General features: G+C 48.7%; 6 protein-coding genes and 1 non-coding gene across 7 annotated transcripts; 2 read left to right on the forward strand and 5 right to left on the reverse strand.

The window, feature by feature from the left end:
• Nucleotides 1-86: 86 nt before the first annotated feature.
• On the forward strand, nt 87-2,607 carry TRV_01187 (uncharacterized protein; the record flags this gene model as incomplete). The annotated part of the gene is made up of 3 exons (XM_003024573.1): nt 87-1,041; nt 1,153-2,317; nt 2,388-2,607. 3 exons carry the CDS (start codon nt 87-89, stop codon nt 2,605-2,607), a joined length of 2,340 nt encoding a protein of 779 aa, XP_003024619.1.
• Nucleotides 2,608-4,479: 1,872 nt separating this feature from the next.
• Nucleotides 4,480-5,058, reverse strand: TRV_01188 (uncharacterized protein; the record flags this gene model as incomplete). Its single annotated transcript, XM_003024574.1, has 1 exon — nt 4,480-5,058. The coding sequence occupies one exon, from the start codon at nt 5,056-5,058 to the stop codon at nt 4,480-4,482; it is 579 nt and encodes a 192-aa protein (XP_003024620.1).
• Nucleotides 5,059-6,525: 1,467 nt separating this feature from the next.
• TRV_01189 lies at nt 6,526-6,597 on the reverse strand. Its single transcript has one exon. It is a non-coding gene; the product is annotated as a tRNA-Ala (tRNA).
• An 828-nt stretch (nt 6,598-7,425) lies between these two features.
• TRV_01190 (uncharacterized protein) lies at nt 7,426-7,929 on the forward strand (the record flags this gene model as incomplete). The annotated part of the gene is made up of 2 exons (XM_003024575.1): nt 7,426-7,617; nt 7,669-7,929. The coding sequence occupies 2 exons, from the start codon at nt 7,426-7,428 to the stop codon at nt 7,927-7,929; spliced, it is 453 nt and encodes a 150-aa protein (XP_003024621.1).
• A 3,926-nt stretch (nt 7,930-11,855) lies between these two features.
• TRV_01191 (GPI anchored serine-rich protein) lies at nt 11,856-12,736 on the reverse strand (the record flags this gene model as incomplete). Its single annotated transcript, XM_003024576.1, has 2 exons — nt 11,856-11,958; nt 12,027-12,736. The coding sequence occupies 2 exons, from the start codon at nt 12,734-12,736 to the stop codon at nt 11,856-11,858; spliced, it is 813 nt and encodes a 270-aa protein (XP_003024622.1).
• Nucleotides 12,737-16,212: 3,476 nt separating this feature from the next.
• On the reverse strand, nt 16,213-16,854 carry TRV_01192 (uncharacterized protein; the record flags this gene model as incomplete). The annotated part of the gene is made up of 1 exon (XM_003024577.1): nt 16,213-16,854. The coding sequence occupies one exon, from the start codon at nt 16,852-16,854 to the stop codon at nt 16,213-16,215; it is 642 nt and encodes a 213-aa protein (XP_003024623.1).
• A 1,145-nt stretch (nt 16,855-17,999) lies between these two features.
• TRV_01193 (uncharacterized protein) lies at nt 18,000-20,114 on the reverse strand (the record flags this gene model as incomplete). Its single annotated transcript, XM_003024578.1, has 1 exon — nt 18,000-20,114. One exon carries the CDS (start codon nt 20,112-20,114, stop codon nt 18,000-18,002), a length of 2,115 nt encoding a protein of 704 aa, XP_003024624.1.
• Between the last annotated feature and the right edge of the window lie 733 nt (nt 20,115-20,847).

Raw genomic sequence — 20,847 nt, forward strand, 5'->3', positions numbered from 1 at the left:
TTTCCCTACAACTTTTTTACCGGTTAACAACCAAAAAGGAAAACGAAAAAAAAAAAAAAAAAAAAAAAATTAAAAAAACTCCTCCAATGGTCCTCCCAAAATTCTTCAAGTCACCAAAACCCGTCGACAAGAAGAAACACAAGGCCTCGCCGTCCGCATCCTCGATCGCGGACCAGACAGCAGACGCTCCCTCGCCGTCGACGACGACCTCGCTGCCCCGTCGCAAGACCGACACCGCCGAGCGTCCCCAGAGCACCTCGCTCGACCAACCGCCCGCCTACAGTCGAGAGACCCCCGAGCTCTCTGATCCCTTTGGCCCTCCGCCGCCGCCGCCGCCGCAGTCGTCTTCGGCCCAGAGCAGCCCGACCAAGGGGCCTCACCGTCGGCTCAGCACCAGGCCGCACCCTTCGTCGACTCCCTCGTCCCCGACTTCCTCGCCGCGTGCGGCCTCCGCCTCTGCGTCGAGAAGCAGGCCCGCCCCCCGGCACTCTACCACCGCTCCCGCAGCAGCAGGAGGACCAGCAGCCGGAGCTGCGTCTGCCAGGTCCAGGCGAGAACTGAGCCCGTCCACTACTCCTAATATCGCTGCTGCTACCGCCGCCACCGCCGCCGCCGCAGCATCGCCCGGACTCAAGTCAAAGCTGTCAAAGAAAGTCAGCAGTGGAGGCCGGTTTGCCCTTGATCCCAACTCACATCCGTTGAATCTTCCCCCGGACGAGCTCCGTAGACTCTCAGCAAACATGGCAGCCGCCGCAGCAGCAGCAGAGCGGGATGATACCCTGCGCAGCTCCATGGATATCGACAGAGACGGCCCTTCTTCACCGTCTGGCCCGTCTCCTTTCTCAGCAACCGGCACCACGCCGTTGAAGCCCGAGGTCAACGGTACCGGTAACCACCCGCAGGACTCTGAAAGGAGTCCGACTCCCCCTCCTCACACCTCTCCACCTCCTCCACCAGTTGATCCGGAGACACACAAGCTTGCGGGGAATAAATTCTTCAAAGCTGGTGAATTCTATAGGGCTATCCAGGAATATACCAAAGGTGGGGACTCACCTCTCTTGATATTTTTTTTTTTTTACCCCCTTCTTTTTTATATATATACTTTTTTATTTTGGTCTTTCTCTGTCCTGGATCATAATTAACATATCATAGCTGTCGAGGCGTCTCCCTCTTCGTCCACATATCTGTCCAACCGAGCAGCTGCGTATATATCTGCAAACCGATACTCGGAGGCGCTGGATGATGCCAAACGTGCAGACGAGCTGGAACCAGGCAACCCGAAGATTATGCACAGGTTGGCGAGAATATACACGGCCCTCGGTCGTCCGGCAGAGGCTCTCCAGGTATATTCAAAAATTCGACCTCCAGCGTCAGCAAAGGATACCGCACCTGCGGAAGCTATGCTCAGGAATGTCTCCCAGGCTGAGGAAACCCTTCGAGGAGAGAAGGGTGGCTCCATGGTTTTGTACTGTTTGGACCAGGCTGTGAGGGGACTTGGCAACGGGGTACAGCAGCCGCGCAGCTGGTTGCTAATGCGGGTAGAGGCATTCCTGAAGATGGGTAACATTAACGCTTTGGGCGAGGCGCAGAACATTGCCATGTCCCTACTCCGCGATAACAACCAGGACCCAGATGCCGTCTTCTTGCGTGGCCGACTGTTCTACCTTCAGGGTGACAACGACCAGGCACTCAAGCACTTAAAACGAGCTCTCAGCTTGGATCCGGACTCCTCTCAAATTATCAAATTTCTTCGAATGGTACAGAAGCTCCTGCGGATCAAGGATGAAGGAAACGCCGCATTCAAAGCTCGCAAGTACAGAGAAGCAATTGATTTATACACCAAGGGCCTCGAGGTTGACCCCAACAACAAGGACATCAACTCGAAGCTTCTCCAAAACCGTGCTCAGGCACATATAAATATCAACGAGTACGACAAGGCCATCAAAGACTGCACCAGTGCCCTAGAGTTCGACCCAAGCTACATCAAAGCCAGAAGAGTTCGAGCAAAAGCAAATGGAGGAGCCGGTAACTGGGATGAAGCCCTCAAGGAACTGAAGGATATTGCAGAGAGCAGTCCAAACGAAAAGGGCATCCAAGAAGAAATCCGAAACGCAGAGTGGGAGCTTAAGAAGAGTCAGCGCAAGGACTACTACAAGATCCTCGGTGTATCGAAGAATGCTACCGAAACCGAAATCAAAAAGGCGTACCGCAAGCTAGCTATTCAACACCATCCTGACAAGAATATCAATGGAGATAGCAGCGACGATACCCTATTCAAAGAAATTGGAGAGGCCTACGAGACCTTGAGTGACCCTCAGTACGTATCCTTTTCTGCTTTCCCCCTATATTATTATGTAATAGCAGCTAACCACTCATCTGTGAAACAGGAAGCGACAATCTTATGATAATGGAGAAGACCTAATAGATCCTTCAAATCCTTTTGCTCATGGTGGCTTTGGCATGGGCGGCATGGGCGGCATGGGTGGCATGGGTGGTATGGGAGGACAGAACATCCACATTGACCCCAGTGTCTTGTTCAACATGATGAATAATGGAGCTGGCTTCCAAAGCGCAGGAGGCAACCCCTTCCATTCCCATGGATGGTAAGAGAGGAAACCCGGCAGACGAACATTTTAAACAGATATGACATCCCTTTATACTACACGTCGACCCTTGTCCCATATCATATCATATTCCCCCCTTCCCCCGATCTAATGACCAAATAACTTTTTCGTCCATCTTAATCCTTGCCTATTATTCCCAACTATTTTTCCATTCTGCATCAAGGAAAGAAAAAGAGAAAGAACAAAAAGTCAGTTACCTGCTTGCCTTCTCATCTGAGCGATCTATCCTTCCCGAGCCCCTTTTACGCCATCAACCAACCTTGGGCCCATCCTCGGTCTTATGTACCATTTTTTGCTCCCCGATCCCCGTTTCTCTGCCCTTTCAATTTCTCTTCTCGCATTTTCATGTCCTGCTTTACCACGGGATTTTCTGCAGTGTGAAGGCCAGATCAAGCAAAGACGATATCCCCTATTCCCCCTCTTTGTTGCTCTTTTCTTCGCCCTTTTACCATTCTTGATTATTATCTTGGTGTCTTCTTTTTAGATGCGTGGCATTTGCTGGTCGTCATCATCATTGTTTTTATTCTATTTCCTGGCTCATAGACTAAGAGGACCCTCATGCTTTGTTGATACTTTGTTATATTTTTATTTTTATCAAGAGAATAAAAATTGCTATATCTGAATTTTTTCGATCATTTGCTTTGACTTAATATCATTGCGTCGGCTATGGCTAGTCTCTGACTCTCGCGTTGCTGTTGAAAGGTGACGTTCGAATAAGGTGCAGCGGCTCTAATCCGACTTCCCAAAGGAGAAGGCAGGAATTAAGCATATCTGTACCACAGAGCTGGAACCTAATCCCAACTTCTCCCATTGACTACCGCCTAGTGAACTGTTGCACTCCTTTTCAAAGTCCTGCAGCTGGTGGTGTTATATATCCACTTCTCTCACCTCTGCGGACACATATCGGGTATTTTCCGTAAGAGGTAGGCAAAGCAGTCTGTAGCTGTTTACTTCAACGAGAAGATTCCTTCCCGTCACATGAAAATTTCAATTACCCTTTAATTCCCTGGAATGGACGAAGGGCGTGAAGTTTCATTCACAGCAACATATTAATGATACCATGGAGTATACTGTGTTCATGTGACTCTGCAACTTCTGCTCTTGTACTCCATATAGAGTATATTTCGTATCGTGATATCTGTCGTTAGCTGGTCCCACAGGGGTCGTCATGCGTCCCGCGCTTAACTTGCAAGGTACGTATTCGGGCCTGGAATAATGGAGATAACTAGCCACTTAGTGGTACGAGGGCAATGTACGAGAACATCGTACAAGATCCGGGTACGAGCTCCAGAGCACATTTACGTTCAATGCCATTGAGTGATGTAACTTCTTTCGTCGGCATAGGGGTGGGATATTTTGGTATGTGTGACCTTGTACGGTACGAAGAGGCGGGTGAGTTGTGAATATTGATCATTATATGTGGTAATGATTCATTATTATTATTAGTATCGAAATGCTATGGTTTTTCCCATCCGTGCAATGCTTCTTGGTAGTATACAATCTTCTGGTATCATCCTATTCCTCAATACGAGGGGATAAGATATTAATGGCTTTTCCCTTTGATGACCGTGTATGCACCATGCTATCCTAGTAGATATCCTTGACCCTTTTGTGAATGTCCCATTGAAAACAAATTTCTTACTCTCGGCCTGCGAGAAGAAGTGGTATGCAGATCGACAACAAAGTAATTCACAAGTGATGCATCTCCATTAATGGTGGAAGCTATATTATGTGGCCTGGACGGCGCTGGCCCGGAGTGATAGAGGCGTACCCTATCAACTAGGTCAAGCTATGCATACACAGCGAGCCGGCTAGTAAATGAGCATCGTGCATCTATGTTCCCGGGCCGTCCTATTCAGCTCATGGCGTTTCCTGGCCCAACTCGCTGAGCAACCGACATCCATCGACTTGTCTGCAGCGCCTTTTGTCCCGAGAAGTCGAAGTAATCCGGCTCACACGGGCTGACGGGTTCGTTGTTGGTCTCGGTGTAAATACCCAGGCAATAGTGGCCAGGCAGCTGGGCAAAAAGGAGTTCTTCTTCACCGTACTCGGCTGGCGGTGGAAGCCTTGTGGTAGCTGTAGGCTTTTGCTGTGAATTGTGTCGTTGTGTTTGAGGAGAAAGGGATGAGTTGTTGGCTGACTGGCGCGCGAATAGCCATATCTTCTGTTCGGGACACCATACTAGATTGGCGTCTGACTTTGCTCGCTGGGGTAATGCGTCTGGTTTGGTGTGATAGTTGTTTATATTCTGGCTCTTGGAGCGCTTGAACTTTGACCAGAATCCCATTCGTTGCTTCGAGTTGAGTGTCGTTGGTTTTGTCTCGCTTAGTGCTATATCGCTAGCTGCCCTTATGTCGTGTGTGTAGATATTGAGAGACTGGGATTTTATCCGTGCTTCACCCCAGGATCGAGCGTATAGAGTTTCTGTCGACATCTGGGGAATGGAGGTTTTGGAGAATTCTCCTTTTGAGTATGCGCAGACTTTGAGAAAGGGGGTATTTTCGAGAAGAGTAAAGACAACCACCGGGACCGACGATATAAATAAAATAAGAAAGGAAGACCAAGTTATAGATCTCAGGAAACAAGTTTGCCCCTTTCAGGAATTTTCTTGTGGCAATCTTTTCTTCAAGGGACAAAAATAGTAGCCAGCCCCGTATTATGATGCCAAAAAAGAGAAGGCGATACGGATTTGCACTAGCTAGTTAGTTGTCTGAAGCAGAGGGCGTTCTCGACTGTGGTGGAGTTGGTATGGGAATGGGAATTAATTCTCAAGACGAGAATGGGATGTATAACTTTTCAGGACGGAGTAACTGGCAGAAGACTGGACAAGTTATATTATTATATCCCCTGGTCGGCAGTTTCTTTCCGGCCGAAGACGACTTTTGTCTGCGCTTTTGTGGCGAATGCTACCTGCGGGAGTTGTAGCAGTAGGCGCCTGGTCACAGCTCAGTGGCTGCTGTTGCAGGCTAAGATGTGATCGTCTCCAGGGGGCGGATTTGACCGAAACACAAACGTTGCGGAGGGATGTAAAAGGAGCATCCTCAGCCGACAGTGTGTACGCACTTGGCGCAAGATAGCGATAATCCAGACTGTTGCATTTGTTGCTAGTTATCTGTAGTTATCAGCCCCCTTCAAAGAGGAGTTGCTGAACAGTTAGCCCACCAGCTTATTACCCATCAGAGGTGAGCCCTTGTTTGATTAATATTAACTGGTTGGCGCAGGCGGCGCTTTCGCACAGTCTCATCCTTTCTCTCTCCCCTTTTAGAGCTACTTACGGCTCGATGGAGCGACAAGCCATCCTGTCTCTGGTCCTGGATTTACACGCGAAGGAGGGATCGCAGAGAAGGATGAGGATGGCTGAGCAGCACGTCGACGAGCCCAACATATCTCCGCAAATAATCAACTAGGGGTAACGGAGAAAATAGGCGACAGGATCAGGCACATGGGATGCGTATGTCCTGACCTGTTCACGGTACAATCAGTGTGCACGGCAATATGACATGTCCCCAGCGTCTTTGGCCTTTGTGTGGTCCTTGTGGTGGGAGTGGCTTGTTCAGAAGGGAAAAGACGGCACTGCCGGAAGGGCTCGAGCTGCGCGACCTGTTGGCAGCGAAAGAGATGGTGTGTAGCGGAAGACTTTTCTTTCGATGTACTCTAGTATTATGTATCTGACAGGGCTGTGCTGCGAATGCGCTTGACATGGCCAAGATGCAACCGCGGTCATTCCCTGACCGGAGAAGCCGTTGGGGGGTGACTGGCAGCGTAACAGCCTTAAGGTAGTACGGAATATATCGACCAGCAAAAAAGACACCACCTCAACGCCAACGCTACCATGAGTATCGCACAGTCGAGATAGCAGAATGGCCGTTCCCGGGGTACGGAGGAGATGCAAAAAGGAAATTGGACTGTCAGGGAATCGAACCCTGGACCACCCCCATGCTAAGGGGGTATTATACCACTAAACCAACAGCCCCTCCGTATGGTTTGCCCCATCCAGTAATTCCTACCAGCCGCTTTAGAGAACGGGAATTCTTATAACGGCCTTTCTCACAACTTCGTATTCGGGCTTCGTTTCCAAGATGATTGGTCCCCTTAGTTAATACAAATCATATATAAGGATACCGCAGAACGATGCCTACACGTCCGATTTCGGCGACTTGATATAGTAGATTTGATATTAAGTCATTACTGTAGTACTAGTCATTGGGGATTTATGGAAAAAGATAATTGGGAGAAAGTAAAGCAGCTGGGTTGTTAATTAGTAGGACTCCCACGGCGAATCTTTGTGAACAAGTTGCTGCCTTTCTAGGTAAGAGCTTCTGAGAAGCACATTCCCATTAAATAATATAAACATGAAAAATTGAAGGAATCATATGAAGGATAAGTGTATTTGCAGGACATTCAACAAGATACCTCAGCTTTGTGGGGCACGGAAGAGTTAGTTAGGGGACGGACTTGGTATTAACATAACTAACCTATTAATAAGTGTCTCGTGACGTCTGGAAGAAAGCTATTAATTAGCCAATGACATACCGTTCCGTTTGCCCCTCCATCCTGCAGTGGGGTAATGAGATTGTTATTTGTCTCATCTTTCCTTTTATCGAGGCAGTGATATTTATTTAGTTTAAGATAAAACACAAATAAGAGGATCCAGCCATGTTTGCTATTATGAAATTTTTAATAGTCAGTTTAACTCACTTAATTAACTAGAAAGGTGCCTGTCAAATAATTTTTTTATATAAAGAGAATAACTGCTAACCGTATAGCATAGAAAGACAAGTATAAGGTATAAGTTGGTACCATGTTACAAGGAATCAATTCGATCACATACCTACCTCTTCCGGATTCCCTCCAAGCCACTATTGAACAAGCAATAAATGCAATATCTGGCAAAGTTATTTCTCATTCGGAGCCATATGCCTCGAAATTTGACCTTCCTAGCAATGATGAGGTAAAATTGGTTGTGGAGGAGGCAAAGAAGGCTTATCAAAAGGTATGAAGTTACGTTCTTTAAATATTCTAGTACTAAATAAATTGGATACAGGAAAAGCTACCGCGTGACTTTTCTGTTTTATCATTGCATGGGGCCGTCTTTAGAGGGAGGTGGAAATCTGGTGGGCTCAATGACACTGTTATTGTCCCACTTATCGATCACCATGCTGAAGTTATTGCAAGGAATGAATCCGGGGATGAGAAAAGACTAGATTGGAATTGGAAAAATGCTATATTTGTGCAAAGATTAACATTTTTCGAGATTGAAGGTGAAAATAAGATTGGTGCGATAATCCTTCAATTTAGGCGATAAATGGTTAAATATATACGATTATTGACTCTGCGTAGAAATACCAGCAGATAGAAAATCGAAGCTATTTGGCTCCGCCGCCCATGTGTCGGTATTAGTAACGACAGACATGGAGTTCAAGTCACTTGACTGCGCCGTCCATGTATCGGTGTTGGGAGTATACACACTAGCAGAAAAGGGGTCAAAGCCGCTGCTGGGCTGCCACGGATCAGTGTCAGAATACGACCCCGGATTGCTGTGGGGGTTGTTTTGGTGATTGGCCGTGGTTGGCAAACTTCCTGATTCCGCAGCGAGTTATTGGCCGTTGTAGTCATCCCGAATCGGTCTGTGTTGAGTTGATGTCCACGATAAAGAGTTTCTATATTTAAATGGAAGGTTGGTGGTGGGTAATAGTGGCGCGGTATAACTGTTGTCTGTCTCCCTAAAGGAATTTTGGGGCAATGGCCGATGCTATGTGTTTGGGATATTGGCATTCCCTGGTGGTCAAAAGAGTTTCAGTGCCAGATAGCTTGAAGGTTGAAATGGTTGCAAACGTATTAAATGGGTGATCGGTCACGCTAAGCCTATTCATTCGACTGCATCCGTGTGCATTCTTACGAAGCAGGGATAGTTCAGGTGAATAAGCAGAAAGATAAAGCAGCGTAATTCGCATCCTAATCTAGATGAGGATATCTTCAAATTGAGAGGAGGATACCACTAAACCAACAGCCCTGACTGATATTAACCGGGGGACACCCAGTTTGCTATGAGAAGAGGAGAGACACCACCGCTAAATCCACACCCTTTACTGGCCGCTTTTAGCGACCAGAAATGATATATATATATATATATATATATAGTATTTCAGAGGGAAGTTGAAAACAAACACCCGCCTTACATTTCCTTCGTGCCTGTTCCAGGATGATCTCGGCTTGGGGGGACGTTTTCCTGGTATCGAGTTGGACGTAGAGGTAAATTGTCAGACACAGCAAGAGCCCTAACGGGAACTGGATCTTGGACGTCTTCAAAGAGCAGTTCAATGCCTGGCAGAGTCTCTAGAGAGAGAAAAATGTTATGCGGCACCCTCAAGATCAGGCCCGTAGACCGGGCCGGGTAAACTTGGTCAACCACAACATGGACGGAGTGGTGAATCTCTTCGATGGTCTTGATCAACTGCTTAACTGCGGCAGAGGTCGCATCGTCGACAATATGACATTTGATAACGACTGTGTAGTCGTTATTGCCTGGTAGTGGCTCGATGGTTAGTGATAAAGGTAGAGCTGCTTTTGGACCTCTACCGGTATGATGCCTTAGTGTCAATGATATAGCGACTCTTTCTGTAGTAAACTCCGAAGGGGCTTCCCCTTTTTGACCCAGCGGTTTGATCCTTACTCTAAGGCTGAGGATAAGGGCTGTGGATGTGCTAAGTGGCCATGCTCCCTTAAATCCACAAATTTCCTCACCCACACAGAAGGAAAAAGGGGGAGTCGCTCCCGACTCGCTGACATTGCTCACTCGCGGCGCTTAGGGCGCCTAGGGCGCCAGTCTTCTTCTAGATAGGAGTTGTCAGGCCATTCAGTCAACTATGATGCCATGTGAATTTCGTGCTGCCCGATGATGCTTTTCTTTCCTTTACTTGCCGTATTTTTTTTAGGGTTTTTTTTCGATTCTTTGCTGAACGTGGAGATATGCTCATGATCTAGCCTGTTTCTCTGTAGCCCGTCTCAGCAGGTCGCATATCTCCTCGGCTCGCGAGTCGCGGCCATGGTGTATAGTCTGTATGTGGAAAATAAATATAAGCATAAGAACATTGTAAAAAAGAAGAAGAAGAAGAAGAAGTAAAAACAAGGCATGGGGAATGAGAAGAAGCGAGGAAAAGGTGAGGACAAACCAGAGGCGCGGAGCTATAAGAGCCGACTTTCCCAGGCAGTTGACCACGTAACAGTCGTAGCAGAAGTCAATATCAGCCACCCTCGCCCGGGTAGAAAAGCCTGATATAAAACATGGCATACCACGATCCAAAGTCTAATGGAATGTCCTTATTGACATCGTTTGATATCCCAGAAAGTGTTTGGAGATCCCGATAGGATTGCTATAACGTTCGGAGGCGGCTGAGCATCAGGAGAAGACTTCGATGGTAGAGGTATATGAAGGAATGAAGGAATTTTAGACAGAAGCGCCGTCAAGATGGCGGCTTTATACAAAATCAGCAGGAGAGCAGGGAATGCGAGCCGTGAATGCGAGTATTGAAGGAGCAAGGTGAAGGTCAAGAGGTAAGGTACTACTCCGTATGGAGTGACGTCATAGGTCGGAGAGACTCCCGTCTTGGCAGGAACAAAGCCATTAATGCCAAGACGGATATTCACGTGATTAACACTTGGTTCGAAAGCTTACTAATCAGTACTTCCATGGCTGGTGTTGGAATTTACATTTTTGGCGCTCGCTGTGCTTGAACTTCCAGGTGAGGCTATAGTTATAAAGCCAACACAAGCACGATGACCGAGCACAGTGCTATCGGTGTCATTGCTGTTCGCAAGTCTAAAATGATCGAGATGTGATAGGCTTGCTGTACTAGGGCCGGCCCCTTGATGCTAGTTCAGGCAGCAGCGTGACATAACCAGACATAAACGAGATGCCTATCTCCTTTGCCTGCGTGCATTGTTCAAAACGAGAGACATTACTGCATTCACGTATCCATGCAAGAACTCGCGAAGTGGTGCTTGCTGACGAGGACCGGACATGACTTGGCAACCTAAGTATCAAAGTCCCTGGATGAAATAATCAACTATGCAATGAGGTAATAATTGCCTGGCTGGTAGAGTTGTATCAGGAAATCTCCGTCAGTGACGGCACTGTTGGAGTACTTTTGAAACTTGCTTCCTTGCGTTCTCTGTGAGTTTCCCCTCAGTTTCTAATTACGGGATTCTGGGCTCTGAGTGGACACCGCGACAAGCCTGAAACACGCAGTCCCGCCGGATAGAGTTGCAGCGAGATGATAAGGTTGACCTAATACATCATGTTAAATGAACACCGCGTCATAACATGCGATTAGATGTGGGTGTCCTCTGCTCCGTAATTGAGCATGGGAGGGTGTAAAAGGGACCAAATATTGCGAAGGATTGAATGTTGGATGTTGGGGATGAGATTGTAGATCTGTCTGAGTGTGAAGGAAGATAGAGATCGATCAGGAGCAACCTTAACTGGGCAAGCAGCGGCGGTTAAGTAAAAATACGGGGAGAGGACATGGGGGGCGGCCAGAGGCGAAGTCTGGCAGGCAGGGATGGCGGCAACGGCAAGGCACGGAGGATGTTGGTATTCATTATTGGGCATTTTGAAACGAAGATCTTGCTCCTAAGCGCCCCCGAGGATGGAAAAGAGAATAAACAAGTCCAGATAAAAATAAAAGTGTGATGTTGAATTTTTCGGCCGGCCCGGCGATGTTTAAGCCCTACCTATTGATATTTTGAACAGGAATAGGAAAGGGAATTTGTGTGCTGGTCTCTTTGCTCTTGCACCTCTCTTATGATAGACGTGGCGAATTTAGAAGAGCGAAAACTGCAGGAAACGAGAACAGCTCCAACTGATTAAAAAGAAAAAATTACTAAGAGGTATATCGGTAGCAAGCTGTTAAAAGTTAGGAAAGTGTTCAGAAATTTCAAGCAAAGTCCATAAATTAACCACGTATCAAAAAAGAGGGCAATAAAGGAAATAAAAAACCAAAGCACACAAATCTCCCTATGAAGAACCCAAAATGCCGTTGTCCCGATCGAAATATTCGAAGTTCTTGTCTAGAGTGGATCTATTTTGCCATGCACACTATGTTCAAGAAGAGCCAAAAGAGGAAGAGAAATAGGAAATTAATACCCCGTAGCTATGATTTTTCGCCAGAACCAAATGACAGATTGAGGGCGGAAGACGTGAGCTAATGGGAGTCATTAAAGAAGAGAAATTTATGCCAGGATGATGGCGGCGAGACCGGCGAGACCGGCAACGGCGTAAGAGCCGGAGAAGGTGCTGGCGGCACCGGTGTAGGTTGGGAGAGCGGTGGTTGGGCTGTTTCCAGTTTATTAGTCCAAAGTGTACAAAATAAGCGTAAAGGTTAGAAGGGAATAAAAACTTACAAGACACCGGTTCCAGTTGGCATGACACCAGTGCCGGATGGGATGCCAGGAGCACCAGTTCCGGGAACACCGCCAGTTGGGACAACGGTTGGGGTTGGCTGCATGGTGACGGTAGAGGTGATGACAGTTGGCATGCAGGTGGTGATGTAGGTGACAGAGACACTTGGAGATGGCTGGCTTGGGGGAACGTTGGTTGGGTATGGTGGGATCTCAGTTGGAACACCGCCAGATGGGACGGTTGGGACACCAGTGCCAGTGCCGGATGGGACTGGGATGGGGAGGTTGCCAGTTCCCATGGGGACAGACTCAGTTGGGAGAGCGGTCTCGCTGGAGGAGGGCTCAGTTGGGACAGCAGTTGCCTCAGAGGTAGGAGCTGGGACAACGCTGGTCTCAACACGGGTGGAAGAGGCCGGGCAGCTGGTAACCTCTGGTGGGCAGTCGGTCACCGTGACGTACTCAGTAGAGTAAGAAGTTGGGACTGGGACTGGCTCGCCGGCGGAGGTGGTAGGAACTGGAGGAACAGGAGTCTGGCTGCCGGGGCAGTTGGTGACCTCGGGGCCGCAGGAGGTGATGGTGACCTCCTTGGTAGAGTAGACGGTGGAATAGCCCTCAGCTTCGTAGCCCTGGGGTTCGTAGCCGTTGTTGCCATAGCCCTGCATGGCAACAGCGGCACCAGCGAAGAGAGCAGCGGAAGCAACTGAGAAACGCATCTTGAATGTGTATGTGTGTTTGAAAAAGAACTGCTAGAGTCGAATTCGAAAAGAGTCGTTAAAAAGAGAATAGAAAGAAGCGTAGGATTGGGAAATTCGTGTGCTTGGTTTTTTAAAGAGTGACTGGTAGTTAAAAGAGTGTAGGACGACCGAGGTCTTTGAGATAGATCTGATGGATGGATGTACAGAGGAAGAAGAAGAGAGCAGGAGAAAGAGAAAGAGAGGGAAACGAGGCACTCGGTGGAACATGGGCCCTTTTTGTATCTCCCTTGTGCAAGGGGGCCATGGGAGATTGCCCATGCACATCTGAATCAACTTCTTCCGCCCCCTTGGCTCGTCTCCTATTTTTTTTGTCCACTCCCATCCCTACCCACGTAGACGTGGGTCGACAGCGCAAGCGGCAGGTTATCATCAGCGGTGGAGTAAGCCTTTTTTTGTCGCCCACCCCGGCCGTGTTTTGTTCCTGACATGCGCTTCCTTTTTCTTGCCTGCCGTCTGCTTGTCTAATTGGCTGCATGGCCCCCCTTAGGCCCTGCTGGATGTCCCTAGCCACGCCCAGGGCCCCAAGCCCAGCGCCATCGTCGCCCACTAGGATAACGACACCTTGACTGGGCCTGTACGCCTGCCGCCTGGGGCGGTAGAGAAGGGCCCTAGAGACGGGGTAGGCCCCCTTTCACCTGCGAGTTCTGTCTCTTTCATGGCCCTCTCTGTGTGCGCTCCTTTCGAGAGGCTCGGGCTCAGCGAACGTCTTCGTCTGACAGAGCACGAGAAGTACCGCAAAGTTGAATCTTGTCTGTTGATCTGCGCCACTGCCTGCCAATCGGTGGGTGTTCCTGGCTCCTGCAGGTACACTTCATCAACCTCTTGTCCAGCCGCCCATGTCCTCTAACCAGTCGGAGATGAAGACCGCCGTCCTGATAATTTACGCCGTCTTCCTCCAGGCATCCCTCTCGCCGCTGACTCGCCGCGCGCGTCCTTGTATTTGCGGATAATTACCACTGCTCGTCGGCGGTTAGGAGATTATTATATTATCACTGCTGGTTGCGGTCGAGGAGTCGCAAGAGACGTCGTTGAGATTAAGCAGCAAGGGGCTGCCCGATCGGGTTAGCCGGACCGCAACCAACCTCCTTGCTCGCTCTCGCTCTCGCTCTCTCGCGCTCTCTCTTTTACACATGATAGATTAACAGGCGGCTCTTAAGGCTTCATCACTTCTGAATCAGTGTTTCTGGCCGTGATAGTGGTTGATATAGTTGTGTGTGCTCCGTCGCCAGGGTGTCACAAGCCGAGCTCGCAATAAGCGGCCGTCCTGCTGTTCTACTGCCTCCCCCCTTCGGCTGACCGTTTGTGGCGCCCACCCCTTGTCAGTTCGAGGGGGAAGACGCTTCTCGAACGCTGGCTCTGTGACAAGGTTGATGGTGTCTTCACACCTACGTATACAAATATATATAATTCCCGTGTGATATCGACATTTACACAGGCGTTTCGTGCGCAGTTCAGCTCACTGAAATGCCAATTTCATATGCCAGATTCTTCGTCTTTCCTCTCCTGAATGCCTGGCACTGCAAAGCAGCTATTGACGCCTAACGCCTTAGTACTTGTTGATCAGTGCATGCAGTCGATGGCTTACTCCGCATTTCGATACTGAACCAGACTACCGAAGCCAGAGCCGTAGCCACAATCAGCAGCAACAGCAAGGAGAAGAGACGACGAGATGACGGGCATGATACTCGTGCCTGAAGATCATGCTTGGTAGCCAAACACTCACAAGCGAATCTCCATGCGCGAACAGAAATCAACACGGTGAATCCTTTATCATATAAATGGAGCATATATATACTCCGTACAGCTATTATGTATTTATATATATATATATATACCTCGAACCTTTTATGTCTCGCTGCGAGTCTAAATAAACAAACCAGCTGCTTCCTAAGTTTTGTCCAACCTTCAACGTTGTGTCACCGAGCCTTCTTGCTGCTGGCTGTCACACCCTTCGACTGTCAATGAAAAAAGTAACGAATAATAAAAAGAAAGCAGCCCAGGGAAAAGAAAGCTAAGCTCTCCTTGGCTCCCTTGAACAAATCAAACACCGCCATCTCGATGCCTGTCGATCGATGACGCGGCAGGCCCTGAAGACCAGAAGCCGACCAATCCTCGAGAGTCCGCCTTGTTCGGTCGAGTCAAGGNNTACCCCTAATTTCCACCGGCTGAACCGCAGCTCGCGATGGATAGATGAAATGCCCAGATCTCTCTCCAGTTTTATTTTTACGGGGTGCGCTCCGGCCTGCCACTCATGAGGGCAAACAGTCCAGGGGGCAACCGTCAACTTGGCGCCTGTGTCATGTTTCTCCTCTTCACGCTCCAAAAGGGTTTCTTCCTGTGGATAGTCGATGGAACTGACTGACTTACATAAGAAACAAAGTTAACTAACTCCATGGCTGGATATTTTTACCAGGGGGGAACGAGTTAGAGGAGCCTGGCCCGACGCCACAAGCATGCACGCACTGATATGAGGAGACAGAAACTTGGATTTAGATAAAAGCCCGTCGTTTTCTCACCAGGCTTGCTTTCCCACGGGTTCTTGCTTCAGGAAAATGCTCGTGCTCATTTTCGTTTCGGGCTCTGTTTGCTCTAGGACATGGCTTAGCATGCATGGCGTGAACATACAAAATGGCCCCTTGCCACCTGGAGGGAGGCTCCAGGCAGAGCGACAAGCATATTGGTCCACAGCATCTCCTCTCAACTCCAGCATCTCGATCCGCCCTGCCTGGTTGAGATGCTGTAGCCGCCAGACTGGAGTCGGCTGCGTTACCTATGATGTCAACCAGCAAGCCATGTACACCATCAAGGGACGAACGAGAATCCCTACTTGACGAGTTTTTGTCGTGTGCAGCAGCGATGATCGGTTTGTTTCGCGATTTCAAGGCGGAGCAGTTGGAGCGATCCAACTGTTGAATTCTTTCTCATGTTTCGTCTTGTGTGCCGTGCTCGGGGCGCCTCTGTCTGGAGTGCGTTTCTTCTTTGAACGTCTGCTCCATTCTTCTCTTTCCTGCGACGCACCCCCACATAACCAACTGCCCTCGTTCTCCGGTATGTTGGATGTGCTCCAATCCACCGAAGAATTCGTGCACGAAGACAGTAAAATCATGGGCGGCTTAGAGAGTTACTAATCATACCAACAAGGTGCAAAATGGTTACAGCATTGACAAGAGCTGGGTTCCCTTTTCCCGATCAGAGAACATTTTATTGGCATTCGTCGCTGATGCGGGTGTTTGCTGGTAAGAGGTAGAGAAAGTCGTTTCGTTTTATTTCTCCCTATATTGTCCCTATCTTGAACCGAATAAAACGCCTGAAAATAGCAAATCTAGCCTGGAGATGTTTCATTTTCCCTAAACGCCATAACTCTAGAGTGGTTGTGTCCTTTCTCATTCCCAATCGCAGCATTGTTACATTCCCCCCGGGCCCAGTCCATTAATCTACTCGAGCTTCGACACATAGTGCTTCTGGAACAAATCGTTCTGGATCCAAATCAGCTTGTTAAAGGCTCTGATGACGTTGGTCTTGGTCTGAATGTCCAGCTCTTCTGCTCCCATTGTCGCCTGGAGCACGATATCCTCCACGAATCCCAACAGCAATGACATATGCATCACCTCCACGCGCAACTCGGGCCTCTTCTCACGGTGCTTAAAGCCGGGTTTGCCGGTGTGCATCACGCCGACCTTGTCAAGATATTCCCAGAACTTGCTGTCGTCGGACCAATCACTGTTGCTCACGAGCTTGACAAGATATGACTTGAGGAAGTCTTTGCGGTGTAGGATATTAGGGTGAGTGAGGGACAGATCAGCAACTGAAGTGGTTGCAGAAACGGTGGATTTATCTTGCTCCGGCTGAGGAGGCACAAAGGATTTGGCAGTGACATCGAACCCAATTAGGTTGGTATAGATGGTATCGAGTATCGCTGGGAGAGCAGGAGCAATGAGGCCCTTTGCGCTTTGGATGGCAGCTCCATCTTCATCAGTGAATTTGAGGAAGGCTTTGAGATAGTTGACTCGGCTGGAGAGGCAGGTCTCCAGCTGCTGCTCGTCAACGTGCTGGATAAGGCGGTCTGCAACAGTCATGGTGATCAAGTTGGTAAGTGGTAGATGGTTATTGGGTCTCTGGTTTTGAACGTTATACTTTGAATGCTTGATGCTGGCTATAAAGGTGATGAGTGTGAAGAGAAGTGAAAGGAGGCGGCCAGTGAAGAGATACTCTCTTTATATACCCAACATTGGTCCTTTGGAGACTGACCGGTGAATGACTTCTAAGACGTCATTTCGCGAAAAAAAAATAATAGCTGGCACGGAAGCAAGAGGTACTCACTCAACCGGCCAATGGGGTTACTCCAATTTGCTATCACCAGGGGTAGGTTGCTACATGTGCTGGATCCAGCGCAGAAAGTGGAATGACATGAAGAAAAGAATGGCGTGTAAAAAGTCAATTCCGCGGAGATATATACAGAGTCAACGGCTTTTCTTCATATTCTCTTATTTTCCCTCAAAAAGAAGCGAAAAGCTGCAGCTAAAACTCTTCGTGATTCCAGCAGCCCTTGCGCCGGGGTATCAAAAATCCTGCCGGTCGTCCATCTTTGCCCACTTTTCCCCCATAAATTGCATGGGTGCAAGTGGAACTGCTGCAAAGAAATTGGAAGAGACCAGAGCAGGAGACCAGTGGCAGAGAATTAGGCGAGATACTGGCAGGGCTGGGGCAAGGAGCCAGAGCAAACGCCCATTTCTTGCTGCAGGTTTTGGCTGCCGGATGTGCCTGGACAGGCGCATGGCCTGATCTCCTCCTTGTCCCGAATTGACGAAAGAGCCGGAGATTTTCGGGATTTTCGGGATTTTCGTTTGCTGGCGAGATGAGTCAGCGTCCATATCACGTGATGCTATATTAACCGGGCCGGGCCGGGGCCCTGGCTGTCCTTCCATAGGTAGATATTGTAGGTAGGAACTGGAGGACTGCAGGAATTGACCCTATATGTATTCCATACCTTGGAACGAGCCGGAGATATCTACGATGATAGCTGTATAGGCATTGGTGAGCAGGTAGTAGAGGGAAGTAATATTCATTTCGAAGAGCTGGTAGTGAAGTCTAAGAGCTACTCAACATTTCCGTGGAACCGAGGGCCTAGGCCTTCCAATGCCTGCTTTTTCCTTCCTGCATCAAAAATTTTCACAGCTAGCCGCCTCCCAATGATAATGATGATGATAATAATAATAACACCTCACTGCTTGGCCTGCTTCTTAATGCGTGCCAGCTCGTCGTCAATCTTCTTAAAGCCCCATGACTGGTAAAACGGAAAGTACAGGAACGGTCTCAGATCGAACCTGTTGTCGTCGGGGCTGTAATCGTTTGAGTGCAGGGCTGGCGTCAAGGTCGTCATCTTGTGCCGATTGATGGCATAGTAATGGTAGAACCTCTTGACCTTCTCAGCCACCTGCTGGGGCGTGAGGTGGTTCCAATCATGCACAAGACGCTGGAACATTCCATACGGCCCAAGTTTGTTGTACTTTCGCAGGCGGCCAAAGGTAGATAGTTCATCATATGTCATGCCCATATCTGCCTCGTCGCTTTGAACGTACTGTTCAGTGATAGGCTCAAGCTCGGCCGTCGGGGTAGCTTCGAGGAAGCTGCGCAAGCAAGGAATAGAGTAGGATTTCTCAGCCCATGCAATGAATAGTTTGAGATCGCTCTTATCAAGACCGCCGATAGGGTTGATGTCGGCGCTGGAGCAGTCGTACTTTGTATAATAGCCGCGGAGTGCCTCTCCGGCGTTTGCAGATCCTAGGACTAGCAGGGCTCCACCGTGTGGCCTCTTGCGGGTGGTAGGAAGCATCTGAGCGAACTCGTACGCTGTAACCATGCGGCTGCGAGCTTGGATATTTTGCAGCATGAGGTTCTCCGCATTTGTGCCGCCTTGGCTCTTGAATTTGGGGTCGAAATCTAGATATTTAACGACGAGGTTCTTCTGGGCCTCGTAGACCTCATCGATATCTAGATCGACGTGGTAGGACCCTATAGCTTTGGAGAGATCTTGCGCACGTCCACGTGTTTCTTTGGAAGACTGCTTCGACATACCCATGTATACAGTGTGGAAGAGCTGGTTGCATAGCTCCTGGGGCGTCTTTGGTAACTCCATCGTGTAGTCTGCCAATCGTTTGCAGTCCTTGATTACTTGCGAATTCCCAGCTTTGATGGCATCGATGACAAGCTGACACATCGAGAAAACAGTCATTGCAGTAGCACAACTATCAATTCCTCCGGATAGCGGAACAAGATACCCTGCAGTGCCAGAACGTCGCAGGTAGTCCCATAGCCAGCACCCCGTAGACAGCGCAATTTCTTCTTCTGGAGAGTAGTACCGTGGCTGTATTACCAGACTGGGCCGTAATCTAGTATCACGGTCACCTATGTCGGAGCTCAGGCTAAACTCAGTCTCTACCCGAGTATAAACACCGGCCTTCATAGCCTGGTGGCCTCGAGATGGTGTGCATCGATAAGACCGGACCTCCTCCAGATCCACGACTGCAGTAACAACATCAACGTCGTCGAGACTGAACTGATTTCCCTGTGCAACTAGACATCCATTGACAATGATCATGGCACTTCCATCGAAATAAAGTCGATCCCCATCGCAACCCAGGTGGTTCGCGTACAGATAAACGCCCCCATTCTTCCTCATAGCCTCCATGATAAGACTAACTCGGATATCAAGCTTTCTCAGAGTATGATGAGATCCGGACGAATTGGCCATGATCTCCACCCCATTCAGACTCATATCATTATGAGGCGACTGTGGCGTGAACAGCTCTTCACAGGTTTCCACGCCAACACACGTATCTGCCGTTGATATCACCGCGTCACCAATAGGCACCTTGGTCGTGCCCTGAATCTCTCTCACCATTCTGGGCAGATAGTACTCCTCAACATGTCTTGGTCCAACCCAGGGTATGAAGTGTCTCATTTCTCGGTAATTTCCATCATTTGCGAGCCATAACTTCGGTCTGATGAGCAAGATCTTCCCGTCCAAGCAGATGATTCGGCAATTGAATCGATTGTTGCGGTGCATCACCGGCATCCCGATGTCGAGGAGAATTCCATCACAGCTTCTGTCCTTGAGGATAATGCATAGCATCTCCCAGCAATGAAGGTATAAGTCTGCTTCGAAGAAATGGTCAAGACACGAGTATCCGCATATTTCAAGTTCGGGGCCAACTCTGAGAGTCGCGCCAGCAGCTTTTGCCTTGTGTATGCTCTCGATGATGCGTTTGGTATTTCCTTCAAAGTCAAGAGCCCAGTTTCGAAGCGAACAGGTCGCTACGCACGCTAGATGGCCCATTGTTCATGTGGTAGTAGACAGCGGCTCTTTGCACTACCTTTCCGAAGTTGCCGAATGGCTGCTGGTTATTCAAAGCCAGGCGGGGTTTGTGACGCGTACAGCCAACTAAAGAAAGGTACTACGATATTAGAAGCAAGAAGATGAAGAATATATGGTAGCAATGCTTAGAGAGCTACTCGCTGAACATCTAAGGGAGATTCAGATAGCCGAGTTGTAAGTCCATTGGGTATCTAGCAGCTGGGCAGTTCAGAATGAAGACTGGTAACTAGCTCGAAGGAGGAAAACAAAGATGAAGAGGGAAAGGAACAGTCTGAACATGCCTTTTCTTTAACAGCGACTCACCACTATTACGCATGAACAACGCCCGCTATCTTCCTTGCTTGCCTTTTGACGAAATAGCTTCCAAGCGATGGAATCTCCCGCGGTTTCAATAATAATAATAATAATAATACAACAGAGGCGGCGCTGCAGATCGTACGGAGTGCTATGATGCCAGAGTTACGTAATTTTACACGTGACAGCGTATTCAAGCTTATATAAGCTAACAAGGTCCTCAGCTGTCTATATCCATTAGTTTAAGTAACGAGATAGCAATGATTGCTGCTGAAACGTTGAGGAGCCAGGGGCAGCTTGATAATCTTGCCAGGTGTTTAGTTGGATGCCATGTCGAGGGTACGGTGCGTTTGAAGACAGGGGAGTTATTAACCTCCCCCTTGCCATCTACAAATATGCG

The sequence above is a fragment of the Trichophyton verrucosum genome (genome assembly GCF_000151505.1).
Source record: "Trichophyton verrucosum HKI 0517 chromosome Unknown contig00101_1.f1.exp, whole genome shotgun sequence".
Taxonomy (NCBI): domain Eukaryota; kingdom Fungi; phylum Ascomycota; class Eurotiomycetes; order Onygenales; family Arthrodermataceae; genus Trichophyton; species Trichophyton verrucosum.